This window comes from Callithrix jacchus, chromosome 5 (assembly GCF_049354715.1).
Source record: "Callithrix jacchus isolate 240 chromosome 5, calJac240_pri, whole genome shotgun sequence".
Lineage (NCBI taxonomy): Eukaryota > Metazoa > Chordata > Mammalia > Primates > Cebidae > Callithrix > Callithrix jacchus.
The window spans coordinates 106,465,709-106,477,387 of NC_133506.1; the positions used below are offsets into that span (position 1 = coordinate 106,465,709).

General features: G+C 54.0%; 1 protein-coding gene across 9 annotated transcripts; it reads right to left on the reverse strand.

The window, feature by feature from the left end:
• Positions 1 to 232: 232 nt before the first annotated feature.
• CHRNE (cholinergic receptor nicotinic epsilon subunit) lies at positions 233 to 11,140 on the reverse strand. Of its 9 annotated transcripts, none has more exons than XM_035301046.3 (14): positions 10,963 to 11,140; positions 9,728 to 9,816; positions 4,770 to 4,912; positions 4,601 to 4,645; positions 4,362 to 4,471; positions 4,077 to 4,232; positions 3,685 to 3,785; positions 2,576 to 2,776; positions 2,380 to 2,494; positions 1,472 to 1,549; positions 1,020 to 1,134; positions 754 to 943; positions 571 to 677; positions 233 to 476 (listed from the first exon to the last, which is right to left on the reverse strand). In XM_035301046.3, exons 2-14 carry the CDS (start codon positions 9,783 to 9,785, stop codon positions 315 to 317), a joined length of 1,581 nt encoding a protein of 526 aa, XP_035156937.1. In that variant the 5' UTR covers positions 9,786 to 9,816; positions 10,963 to 11,140; the 3' UTR covers positions 233 to 314. The 9 variants fall into 9 exon arrangements, with proteins under 9 accessions (XP_035156937.1, XP_078230182.1, XP_078230183.1 ...); XM_078374056.1 differs by lacking the exon at positions 10,963 to 11,140 and adding an exon at positions 10,193 to 10,339 and having other exon boundaries at positions 233 to 480; XM_078374057.1 differs by lacking the exon at positions 1,472 to 1,549 and having other exon boundaries at positions 233 to 480.
• Positions 11,141 to 11,679: the final 539 nt, after the last annotated feature.

An 11,679-nucleotide genomic window follows, 5' to 3' on the forward strand; every position in this document is an offset into this window, starting at 1 on the left:
GGGGTCTCCTGTTTGGCTGAGCTGAACAAAGATAGCTCAAAAGCTGGCAGGCTCCAGCGTCTGTGGGGCTGCCCCTCAGAAAGGCTGGGAGGTCAGCAAGGCTGAATGAAGGGCAGTCCTTGCTTTCTGGAAGACTGAAACCGGAGAGCCTGCATGAACAGTTATTCTCTCCTGCCGACCCCTGGACTGGGGCCAGATCTATACATGCCAAGGAATGGGCACACAGCAGCAGTGGGAAGGGATCATAATGCTGTGATTTTGAAATTGATTTTTTCAAAATCCATTTCCTGCTAGAGTTGGGTGGGAAGTTGAAATCAGTGTACACTAAGGCTGAATACACGGCGGGTAGGGGAGATCAGGCACTTGGTTGAAGTAGGCTCCGAGGAAGATGAGGCTGGAGCCCACGCTGAAGAGCACCAGAGCAGCCCAGAAGCAGATGTTGTCAAGGGCATTCCCCATGCGCATCCAGTCGGACACTTCCTGGGGAAGGGTCAGCACAGTAAAGAGGGAGCTGGAGCCAGGGGCACGGGAGATCTGCTGCGTACTACCGGTCTCTGGCTCCCGTCCCACCTCGCCGGTGGCCTCTTGGTCTCTCGTGCTCTCAGCCACGAAGTTCACGGCATCCACACAGCAGCGGACCTCGGGGGCGGCGGCGCCCAGGCTCTGGCAGAAGGCAGCTGGCAGGGAAGACACCAGTGTGGGCCGTTAGGAGCCTCCTCTACGGCAGGCGGCCCGCCGGGCCACTGTGCTTACCTGTCCAGGTCCCGTGCCGGTGCCTCTGTCCCTCAAACACAAGCTCGCTCCGCGGTTTTTTCAGTATCAACTCCTCCGCGCGGAGCAATAAGCGAACCGACGATGCCCGCCTTGGGGGCGAGGCAGCCCGGGGGGGCTCGGAGGGCGGCGGCGGGGACCCCAGCAGGTGCGGCAGCAGCTCCAGTAGAACCTGGGGGGGGTGATTAGGGGACAGGACTAGGGCTAAGCCCGCCACCACCCAGGGCACACCCCACCCCCACGCTTACGTGGCGCAGACGCATGGACATGGCGTGTGTAGTGGGCGTCCTCAGGGACACGTTGAGCACGATGACGCAATTCATGACAATGAGTGTGGCAACAACCATGACGAAAATAAGGAACCTGAGGAGACCGGAATGAGTGATGTCACCGCTCCCCCTCCCAGCTACGGAAGGCGCCGCGCTCCCTCTGACCTCACAAACACGACTTCTTCCACCACGGGGTGGTTACGCCCTCGAGTTGCGCTCCCTCAGCAACTACAGACGCGTCGCCCAGCCCTTCTCCCTACCACCTGTGGTGGCCATGAGGAGGACCCCCAGCTCCCTGGACACCTTCATGTGGGTCTACCACTTCCACAGCTCCACCGAGGTAAGGCTATGCTTGCCAAGGGCGGCACCTCGAGACCCAATGGGTAGTTCTCCCGTGCGCCCCCGTGACCCCTGCCCTGCGACTCCACTACCCTGCTCCTCCTCCAGGTGGCCCTCCAGCCCCGCTTCTGTCTTCCCTGGAACTCTCCGTGGCCGCAGCCCATGAGTATCTGGAACAGAGGTTCAGAGTGCTCAAGTCCCTGGAGCCACGGGAGCCAAAGGTGCAGGAGATGTCACTGACCCGAAGCCCACCCTGGGGCTGGTGTTAAGAGAAGCCGCGGCCAGCCTCGTCAGCTTCGGCACCACCTTGTTAGAGTGGGGTCTGGGGTGCTGAGGATACGCAGCGATCCGGCAGCCGCAGCAAGGACCTCTGCCTTCCCGCTAACCCCTGGGCCCCAAGTACAGATCTCAGCCCTATGGCTGCAGCAGGAGGCGAGGAGACTAGAAGGGGGCAACAGCAGTGCGGGCCTAGCCCTAGACGTCGGGGATCCGAGTGCAGCGCTGGCCCAAGTAGCCCAGGCCGCTGGGCATGGGGCTCAGCAAGCTGGGGCTGCAGTGGGCGCCGGCACACGGCTCCTCGTCCAGGGAACATGGCTATGCCTATGTGGACGGGGTCTGGAGGGGTCTGCCTCATTCCTGCGACAGTGGCAACAGCAGCAGGGCCTCGGAATCCCCAGAGAACTGGTGAGCTCGGGATGCCAGATGAGTTGGGGCCAGAGGCGGCGGGGCTGGGAAGGCACTGAGCCGGACCATCTCCCTACAGAGATACTCAGGAGACCTCCAGGTGATGTCCAGCAGCAGTGCGGAGGACGGCGGACCAGAGAATCCATCCCACTCCCAGCCCCATCCCGCATCCAAATAAAGCTCAGGACGGGGCGAGACAGAGCTTCTCTCAGGGTCTCAGGGTTTTGCCACGCCCCACCCAGCCGGCCCTTGGCCCCACCCTTCAAACTGGCCACACCCCTGCGAGGGCCACCACCCGGACGCGCTCAGCCCTCACCTGCCCAGCAGCGGCACGCTCAAAGAAGTCTCGGGGATTTTCTGGGCAATGAGGAACAAGAAGACGGTCTGGGCTAGCAGGACGTTGATGGAAACCGTGCATTTCTGGCCGCCGGCTGGAGGGATCGCTGGTGAGAGCGGGCCCCGCCTCTGGGAGCTAGCCCGGATTTGGGTGTGGGTTCGGGGCTACTGCTTACCCTGCGCAGGCAGGAAGTAGGCGAGCAGCACCAGGCCTGAGATGAGCACGCAGGGCACGATGATGTTAATGACGTAGAAGAGCGGCTTCCGTCGGATGATAAGCGAGTAGATGACGTCAGTCTCCCCTGGGCCGTCGGTGGCACCAACGTCGTGGCGGCGGATCACCCCCGGGCAGAAGTCGATGGCCCACTCGCCGTTCTCTGTGGGACGGGGGTGCGGTTAGCCGGAGCGGGGCGCCCGCCAAGCCGACAGTGGGCCGAGGAGGCGGCTGCGGCTGTCTGCACCAGGGTCATGGGCCATCAGGATGGGGGCAATTCGGGCGGAAAGGGGCATTGTCGGTGAGGGTATAGAAAGTGAGAAGGCAGGACTGGAATAACAGTGGAGAATGATTTCAGAGGCCGGGCCCGGTGTTTCACGCCTGTAATCCCAGCACTTTGGGAAGCTGAGGTGGGTGGATAACCTGAGGTCAGGAGTTCGAACCCCATCTCTATTAAAAATACAAAAATTAGCTGGGCATGGTGGCATGCAGCTATAATCTCAGCTATTTAGGAGGCTGAGGTTGGGGAGTCGCTTGAACCTGGGAAGCATAGGTTTCAGTGAGCTGAGATCATGCCGCTACATTCCAGCCCGGGCGACAAGAGCGAAACTACGTCTTTAAAAATAAATAAATAGGGCCGGGTGCGGTGGCTCACGCCTATAATCCCAGCACTTTGGGAAGCCGAGGCGGGTGGATCACAAGGTCAAGAAATCGAGACTATCCTGGTCAACAAGGTGAAACCCCGTCTCTACTAAAAATACAAAAATTAGCTGGGCATGGTGGTGCGCGCCTGTAGTCCCAGCTACTCAGGAGGCTGAGGCAGGAGAACTGCTTGAACCCAGGAGACAGAAGTTGCAGTGAGCCGAGATCACGCCACTGCACTCCAGCCTGGGTAACAGTGAAACTCCGTCTCAAAAATAAATAAATAAAAATGATTTCAGGACAGGGGCAAGCTAAACCCGGTTGCGGAAGCCATCCTCCAGTGTTGTTGGTCAGGGCAACCCCACTCTGGAAGTCCCCTCTCTGGACCCTGTCTAGAAGCAGGTTTTTCTGAACAGGCCGGGGATTCACCAGTATAGGCCTCAGTGTCGATGTCGATCTTGTTGATGGTCTCACCATCGTCGTCTACGGCAAAGGTTAACTCCACCTCTTTGGCATTGTACGTCTGGGAGCTATGGAGCCAGGACCGGTCGCCCACCCCACAAGCTCTGACCTGGGCCCTGGCCCCAGGCCCAGCCTTGGAAGCTGGGATCTTGCGGGGTCACGAGGCTTCACCCCTTCACCCAGGACCAGCCCGCATACCCCTATTCCCACCTGGACCTCGGGCCTCACTGGAGCATCCCTCCCACTGCTGACTGGCTCCACCTCCAGCATGAGGCCCCGCCCCAAGGGCGGTGCTTCCCAGCTGGCCCCGCCCCCAGGTCCCTCCCATATCGTCGGAGCCTTGGAGTAACTCTTCCCACCGGAAAATGAGCGAGCAGTTCTGCCAGTCGAAGGGGAAGTAGGTGACCTCCACGGCGCAGACGCTGCGGTAGATGGCCGGAGGCAACCACGTCACGGAGCCGCCCTCGTAGATCAACACATTGGCGTCGTAGGCCACGCCGAACTGGCCGTCAATACTGTGGGCTCGGCGAAACCGAGCTTTTTGCACAGATCCGCATCCCCTCGGAGTATCCCTTTCCCCAGCCAAGTCCAGCCCGCACCTCAGGCCGGCTTCCCTCCAGCCTGGCATCCGGCCCGCTCCTCACTTGTTCTCCAGCACAATCTCTGGCAGCCATACGAGTTCTGAAGGGACTCTCAGGGTTTCTATGCCCCCAAAGTCATCCTTGCTGTAGTTGAGTCGGTAATCCTGCCAATCCTAAGGAGTGGGGTACGGAAGGACGTGTTCCCTGAATCTCCCAGCTGGCGCTGCCTGGAGGAGATCAGAAGAAAAGGGGTCCCCTGGACAAGACCTCACACTCCCCCCCCCTCCCCGGATTTGACTCACGATTCCAATCCAGACACTGGTGGTGAGAGTCTCCTCTTTTTCATTCTGCAGATGGGAGATGGGGATGATTGAAGTGAGATTTCAGGGCCAGATGTGAGCTTTAGGACAGCTCAGCGGCTGGGGCCAGAAGGGGAACCTTAGGCTTGAAGTGAGGGTGGGGATATCTTACCAGCGAGATGAGATTCGTCAGGGTGACCTTGAGGCTGATGGTGACAGTATCCTCAGGCCCCCGTGCTGGCCGGCTTCCTGGGTCATAGTTGTCGAAGAGATGGTGATAAAGACGCAGTTCCTCGTTCTTCCCCACACCGCTGCCTGTGATGGGGTCAAGAAGAAAAGGTCATTGGCAATGAAGAGGCTGGAGCACCTCTCCTCTCTGCCTCCTCTGGGTTCTCACAGGCTTCTGCAGCTGTGCATTCTTGGTATCTGTCTCCTAAACCAATTAATTATACTGTGCCTGGGGACCAAATAGTGTGTCTCAGTCTCCATCTTGGTCTCTGTCTTTGCCTTCCCAGTCCCTTTATGACGGTATCTGTATATGTCCAATTGCCTCCCCCCAGCCACAGTCCATACCGAGGAGCCCCAAGAGGAGCAGGACCCCAAGCAGAGGCCCTGCCATCCTGCTGCCTGGTTCTCAGGGTTATTCTGAGCTCTGGCAGGCTTGGAGGAGGCAGGCCAGGGTGCCTGTGTGAGGGGGAGGAGGGTGTTAGTTCCGGGCTGTATTAGGGGACTGTTACCTAATCCTCTACTCACCCCTGCTACAGCTGGGGACATTTTGGCTGCTTCCAGAGGCAGCTGCCCCATCCTGTAATTCCTGCCCCCGCACCCCCCCCAACCCCCAGGCCACCAACAGCCGGTCCAGGCCCAGCCAAGCACCCTTTGCCTGGTCTTTGGCCAGCTCCCCAGCTGCAGAAGTAAGCCTCTCCTGAGAGGTACCTACAACCACAACCGAGGGACACTGCTTTCAACAGGCATTGGTGTCCTTTAAGTAAGCTGCCCTGTGTAGGTGACCCTGCCTAATGAACACATCTGGGGATGTGACACACCCCTTGCCTCCCATTCTCACCTACGTGGAACACACACTATTGCCACCCACAGCCGGGCCAAGCTCACACTAATGCCTTTCCCGCTGACAGAGTGGCAAAAACCAGTCTCCATAAAAACCTGATAGACAGGTGGTCACAGGGGATTAGCCCTGCGGTAACAGAGATTCCACCTGGCAAAGGAGATCATGTGGTAATACAGGGCCCACCTCCTTCCACAACCTGATCACCAGGTTTGCCCATCCCAGCTCCTCTGGACGTGAGCACCAGCCCCACTTGTTTCTCCTTGTCTCTCCCTCCTGCCACCTTGTGGTCAGAGATGATAGTACAGTCTTCCCCATCCTACTCCCCTAAACACACACACACCTTCCTGATGACACCTTAACTGATCCTTTCAATGTTCCTTTTATGGGGGTGGGGGGAAACAGGATCTCACTGTCACCCAGACTGGAGTGCAGTGGCACCATCATAGCTCACTGCAGCCTCTCGAACTCCTGGGCTAGAGCGATCCTCCTGCCTCAGCTTCCCAAATGGTTAGGATTACAGGCATTAGCCACTGCACCTGGCCTCAGTGTTTTGTTTTGTTTTGTTTTGTTTTGTTTTTGAGAGGGTGTCTCGTACTGTTGCCCAGGCTGGAATGCAATAGCGCAATCTCAGCTCACTGCAACCTCAGCCTCCTAGGTTCAAGTGATTCTTCTGCCTCAGCCTCCCGAGTTGCTGGAATGACAGGCGCCTGCCACCACGCCCAGCCAGTTTTTTGTATTTTTTGGTAGAGACAGGGTTTCACTATGTTGGTCAGGCTGGTCTCCAACTCCCGACCAAATGATCGGCCTGCCTTGGCCTCCAAAGTGCTGGGATTACAAGCATAAGCCACCTCGCCCGGCCTCAGTTTCTTAAAGTCACCTTCTTGAACCATTCTAATCCCCTGGAGGAGTGCTTGTTTTAAATGCAGATTCCTAGGCTGGCTCCATTCCCAGAGAATTCTGATTTCAGGAATAGGGTGCTAGGAATCTGTATTTTTAGAAAATTTTAAGAAAACTAACCAGGTGTTCCTCATGGAACACCTGGCCTAAGCACATTTTCTGCCATACACCTCACTTCCTCACAGCAGTCCAGCAGTGATCACTGTCCTGAATACATGAAAGAGGACTCTTAAGGTCAAGGTCCAGGGTCACACAAGGAGACTAGCAATAACGCATGAGATGTATCAATCAACTCTACTGACCACGTACACCTGTGTTTATTTTATACTTCACAAAACACTTTCACTTTTGGGTCTCCTATTCCCACCTATGAGGTATGTCATAATCAGCTCCATGTTACCAGCAAGGACACACCAAAGACTAGAGTGTCCATGGGACTCCTTGTCCATTTCCCACACATGTGTGAAGCCTCTGTTTCCACTGCTGCCTTATCACCCCAGATTTTCCTTCCAGACTCCCTTTCTGGGTTTCTTTGACCCAGCTCACCTCTTTGCATGTGGCTGGTACATGGACTAGCTTTTTTTTTTTTTTCTTCCCTGAGAATGAGTCTCATTCTGTTGCCCAGGCTGGAGTGCAGAGGCACAATCCCAGCTCACTGCAACCTCCACCTCCCAGGTTCAAGTGATTCTCCTGCCTCAGCCTCTCAAGTAGCTAGGACTACAGGTGCCTGCCACCATGCCCACCTAATTTTTTTAATTTTTAGTAGAGGCAGGATTTTGCCATGTTAACCAGGATGGTCTCAATGTCCTGACCTCGTGATCCGCCCACCTTAACCTCCCAAAGTGCTGGGATTACAGGCTTGAGCCACCGTGCCCGGCCACATGGACTAACTCTCAAATCTGTGCTGCTGCTTATTCCAGAGCCACTGGGTCAGGGCTTGGGACAAGAGTTGTGACAAACACCAATATTCAAACATTAATGGACATTTACAAAGTTTCCCCTTACAGGGCCAGGTGCTGTGGTTATTGAGATGTATAAAACAAGCTTCAAGGAGTTACCATCTAATGACAGAGACCTAGCAACAGACAGTGGCACTAGACTATGAAAAGCTATTTAAAAAAAAAAAAAAAAAAAAAAAGGTGCTACGGAAGCTCTAGGTAGGGTGAATCATATCTGTCAGAAAAGCAAGGTTTCAGGCCAGGTGCGGTGTCTCTTGCCTGTAATCCCAGCACTTTGGGAGGCCGAGGTGGGTGGATCACCTGAGTTCAAGAATTTGAGACCAGCCTGGACAACATGGTGAAACCCCGTCTCTACTAAAATACAAACATTAGCTGGGTGTGGTGGCAAATGCCTGTAATCCCAGCTACTCAGGAGGCTGAGGCAGGAGAACCCCTTGAACCCAGGAGGTAGAGGTTGCAGCAAGCTGAGATCACGCCATTACATTTCAGCCTGAGTGACAGAGCTAGACTCTGTCTCAAAAAAAAAAAAAAGAAAGAAAGAAAAAAAAAGAAAAGCAAGGTTTCAGCTGGGCACAGTGGCTCATTCCTGTAATCCTAACTCTTTGGGAGACCAAGCTTGGAGGATCACTTGAGCCCAGGAGTTCAAGACCAGCCTGGGCAACACAGTGAGATCCCCATCTCTACAAAAATAAACAACAAAAAAAAGTTATCTGGGTGTGGTGGTGCATGCCTGTAGTCCCAGCGACTTGGGAGGCTGAGGTGAGAGGATTGCTTGATCCTAAGAGATCAAGGGTACAGTGAGCTATGATCAAACCACTACACTCCAGCCAGGGTGACAAGTGAGACCCTATCTCAAAATAATGAACTTTCCGGCTAGGTGTGATGGCTCATGCTTGTAACCCCAGCACTTTGGGAGGTCAAGGCAGGTGGATCACCTGAGGTCAGGAGTTTGAGGCCAGCCTGGCCAACATGGTGAAACACCATCTCTACTAAAAACACAAAATTAGCTGGGTATGGTGGCGGGTGCCTGTAATCCCAGCTACTTGGGTGGCTGAAGCAGGAGAATCACTGGAACCCAGGAGATGGAGGTTGCAGTGAGCAGAGGTCACGCCACTGCATATGGGGCTGCGAGGGGGAGGCACATGGCAAAATATTTGAGCTTATGTACATGACATCTGAGGTCAGGGTATGGAAAAATACTGATGCAGTGTTATGTTTTTGTTTTGTTTTGTTTTTTGAGACGGAGTTTTGCTCTTGTTACCCAGGCTGGAGTGCAATGGCACGATCTCGTCTCATCGCAACACCCACCTCCTGGGTTCAGGCAATTCTCCTGCCTCAGCTTCCTGAGTAGCTGCAATTACAGGCACGCACCACCACGCCCAGCTAATTTTTTGTATTTTTAGTAGAGACGGAGTTTCATCATGTTGACCAGGATGGTCTCGATCTCTTGACCTCATAATCCACCCACCTCGGCCTCCCAAAGTGCTGGGATTACAGGCTTGAGCCACCGCACCTGGCAGTGGTATGTTATTTGTACATGGGAATGAAGCTCCTTGACCCTGAAAACAGGACAGGAAGTAGAGTGTGTGGTGTAATAAGAAACACTGAAAACAGCCTCCTGAGAGTGCAGTTTGAGTGTGTACAAGGTCATAGGTGTCTCAGTAACCCACCTCAAATGACCATCTAGTGGATGTTTGTAGTTCATACGAGCCCTTTCAATAAATACTTGGTGGATGGACGCTGGGGCAGACTCTCAGAAGAGCTACCCTCCAGCCCTGCTCAGCTGGAACTGTCCCAGTACTTCATTCTCAGCATTCACTGCAAGCTATAAGCTCTGCAACTGGTGCCCCCAACGTGATCACCTAGAATTTACACATGAAGGTGAAAAGCTCATCAGTTTTTTGGGAATCATGGTAGGAATTCCTCCCATCAGGAGGATGGGACACACACATAAGATATCAGGGGCTAGGTTATCATGGGTCCAGAAATAACCAAAGAGCAGAAAGTACTTTTTAAAACAGTGCAACAGCTCCTTAAGGCTGTCCTGTGCATTGTAGAGCCTGGAGCTCTACACAAGCTTATGCTCTTAATTCAGCAGGAATGCCCTTGGTTTCCTCATCAAGAAACCTTAGATTTCGAGTTATGGGAGCAGGTAGGTCCCTGCCTGAAAAGAGAATATGAGCAAGGTCATTTTACTAATGTTACCATTTTGACCACTTGGGCGCTGGTATACTCTGCGTTGTATCCTCTTTATTCGCCACATTGCAGTGAATCAGACCACCCATCTTCTCCACCTGGAGGAAATTCAGGAGATTTAAAGGAGAAGTAAAAGCAGGAACCAGAATAACAAGGAGACCCCTCTCCCTCCTTCATTCCCTTCTATGGGGAATAAGGAAGGGATTTTTTTCTAGTGAGGAAAAGGACAGACTGGACCCTTTTCTTTCCTATAAAAGAGCTATTGCCTTCTTTTCTTCCACCCTTAAAAGGACCTACATTCATTGGCCCTGTTCAGGCAACAGGGCCTCCCATCCCACTTGAGGAGATTGGAGGCTGCCCAAGGAACAGTTCTTGGATAAGACCCCGCCCCCGTCCCCCCGTCAGCGAACATCTATATGATCGTGTGGCCACGTCTCTTTCACAAACTTCCCTGCTGGAGGGGTGCCTTCTCACCTCCTTTCTTGCCTTGTCTTTTATCTGTTTCCCTGGAGTATAAGGGAAAGTTGCATGCTGCATCCTGGGTTTTCTACCAGAAAGCTCTGGATTTCTTGCTGCTCACAGAGGCTCAAGTTGCTAAGATGCCATGGAGTGCATTTAGTCACTGGCAGTCTGGGCAAGTTGCCCCTTTCAGTGTTTGTGAAGGAGGGGAGGCCAAGAGGTACAGACCAAGTCCCCGGATGGCTGCAGGCAGCTCCAGCCTGGTCCTAAGAATCCTCCTCACCAGGTCACCTGCCTTAGTAACTGTGCCCAGAAAGTGGCCTGCTGCTTGCTGTGCTGCCGCTTTTCCTACTTCTGCTCATCCCTGCCACTCCCCGCATATCTCGGCTGCCAAGCAATTCCTTGTCTTCCCTGGCCCTTAGGGAAAGGGCTAAGAAACAGTCCATGTGCACCCCGACCTTATTAGCCTAGGGTGAGCAGAAGGGTGTGGAGCAGCCTAGAGTACAGAGCTCCAGGGGAAAAGCCTGCTAATGAGGGCGCTCTCCTGTAGCCATATGTTAAATGCTAACTAGGCTGAAGTGGACGAGCCCTGCCAGCTGCTGTCACCTTCAGAAGATAGACGCAGTGGTAAGGAATGCTTGTTTCATTTTTTTATAAAATCTTTAAAAACACTGTGGCTGGGAAATTTCGAAGCAGACCCTGCTGCATGTCTGCTCCTCCCCTGAGCCTCTCTGCTTGGGGGTAGTAAAAATAATAAAAAGCCCAGTATGGTTTCAGTACCTTACCTAACAGGGTTGGCTCCGAGCATAGGTGGCCTGGAGGATGAGGGAAGTGATCTTCTCCCAACCTGTTACCCTCTTGCCGCCAGTCTCCACGCTTGTATACACGCACTTTCCCACCTGGTCATTTTCTGGCCTCTTGCTGCCACGTGCAGTCTCCCTTCCTTCCTCTCAGGGTAAGGGCAGCCACAGGCGGCAGGCTATTAAAATAAAAGGCTGCCTAAGGAGCCTGGCGTAGATGGGAAGAAATTGGCCACAGCCTTGCTTTCCCAAGCTCATTTCTAAAACATTCCAGCTAAAGGCTAATGCAGGAGACTGGCCAGCACCTAAGGACATTTTTAAAAGTTTTTTGGATTTTTTTTCTCTTTTCTTTTACACACTTAAGCTAGCTCAACGCAGCTTTATTATCCTGGTGACTTGCAGTCACATTCTAATGACTTTCTAAGGCCAGAAAATATGGTAAAAATTGCCTAGAATAAGGCCAGGCGCGGTGGCTCAAGCCTGTAATCCCAGCACTTTGGGAGGCCGAGGCAGGTGGATCACGAGGTCAAGAGATCAAGACCATCCTGGTCAACATGGTGAAACCCCGTCTCTACTAAAAATACAAAAAATTAGCTGGGCATGGGGGCGCACGCCTGTAATCCCAGCTGCTCAGGAGGCTGAGGCAGGAGAATTGCCTGAACCCAGGAGTCAGAGGTTGCGGTGAGCCGAGATCACGCCATT

Excerpts from the sequence above, each read along its gene's own strand:
- CHRNE (XM_017972594.4), bottom strand. The coding sequence starts at position 9,785 with ATGTGGCGAATAAAGAGGATACAACGCAGAGTATACCAGCGCCCAAGT. Across the intron at positions 2,777-3,684 it reads CGACACTGAGGCCTATACTG|AGAACGGCGAGTGGGCCATC; the intron begins GTGAATCCCCGG and ends CCCGTCCCACAG. Across the intron at positions 2,495-2,575 it reads CTACTTCCTGCCTGCGCAGG|CCGGCGGCCAGAAATGCACG; the intron begins GTAAGCAGTAGC and ends CGATCCCTCCAG.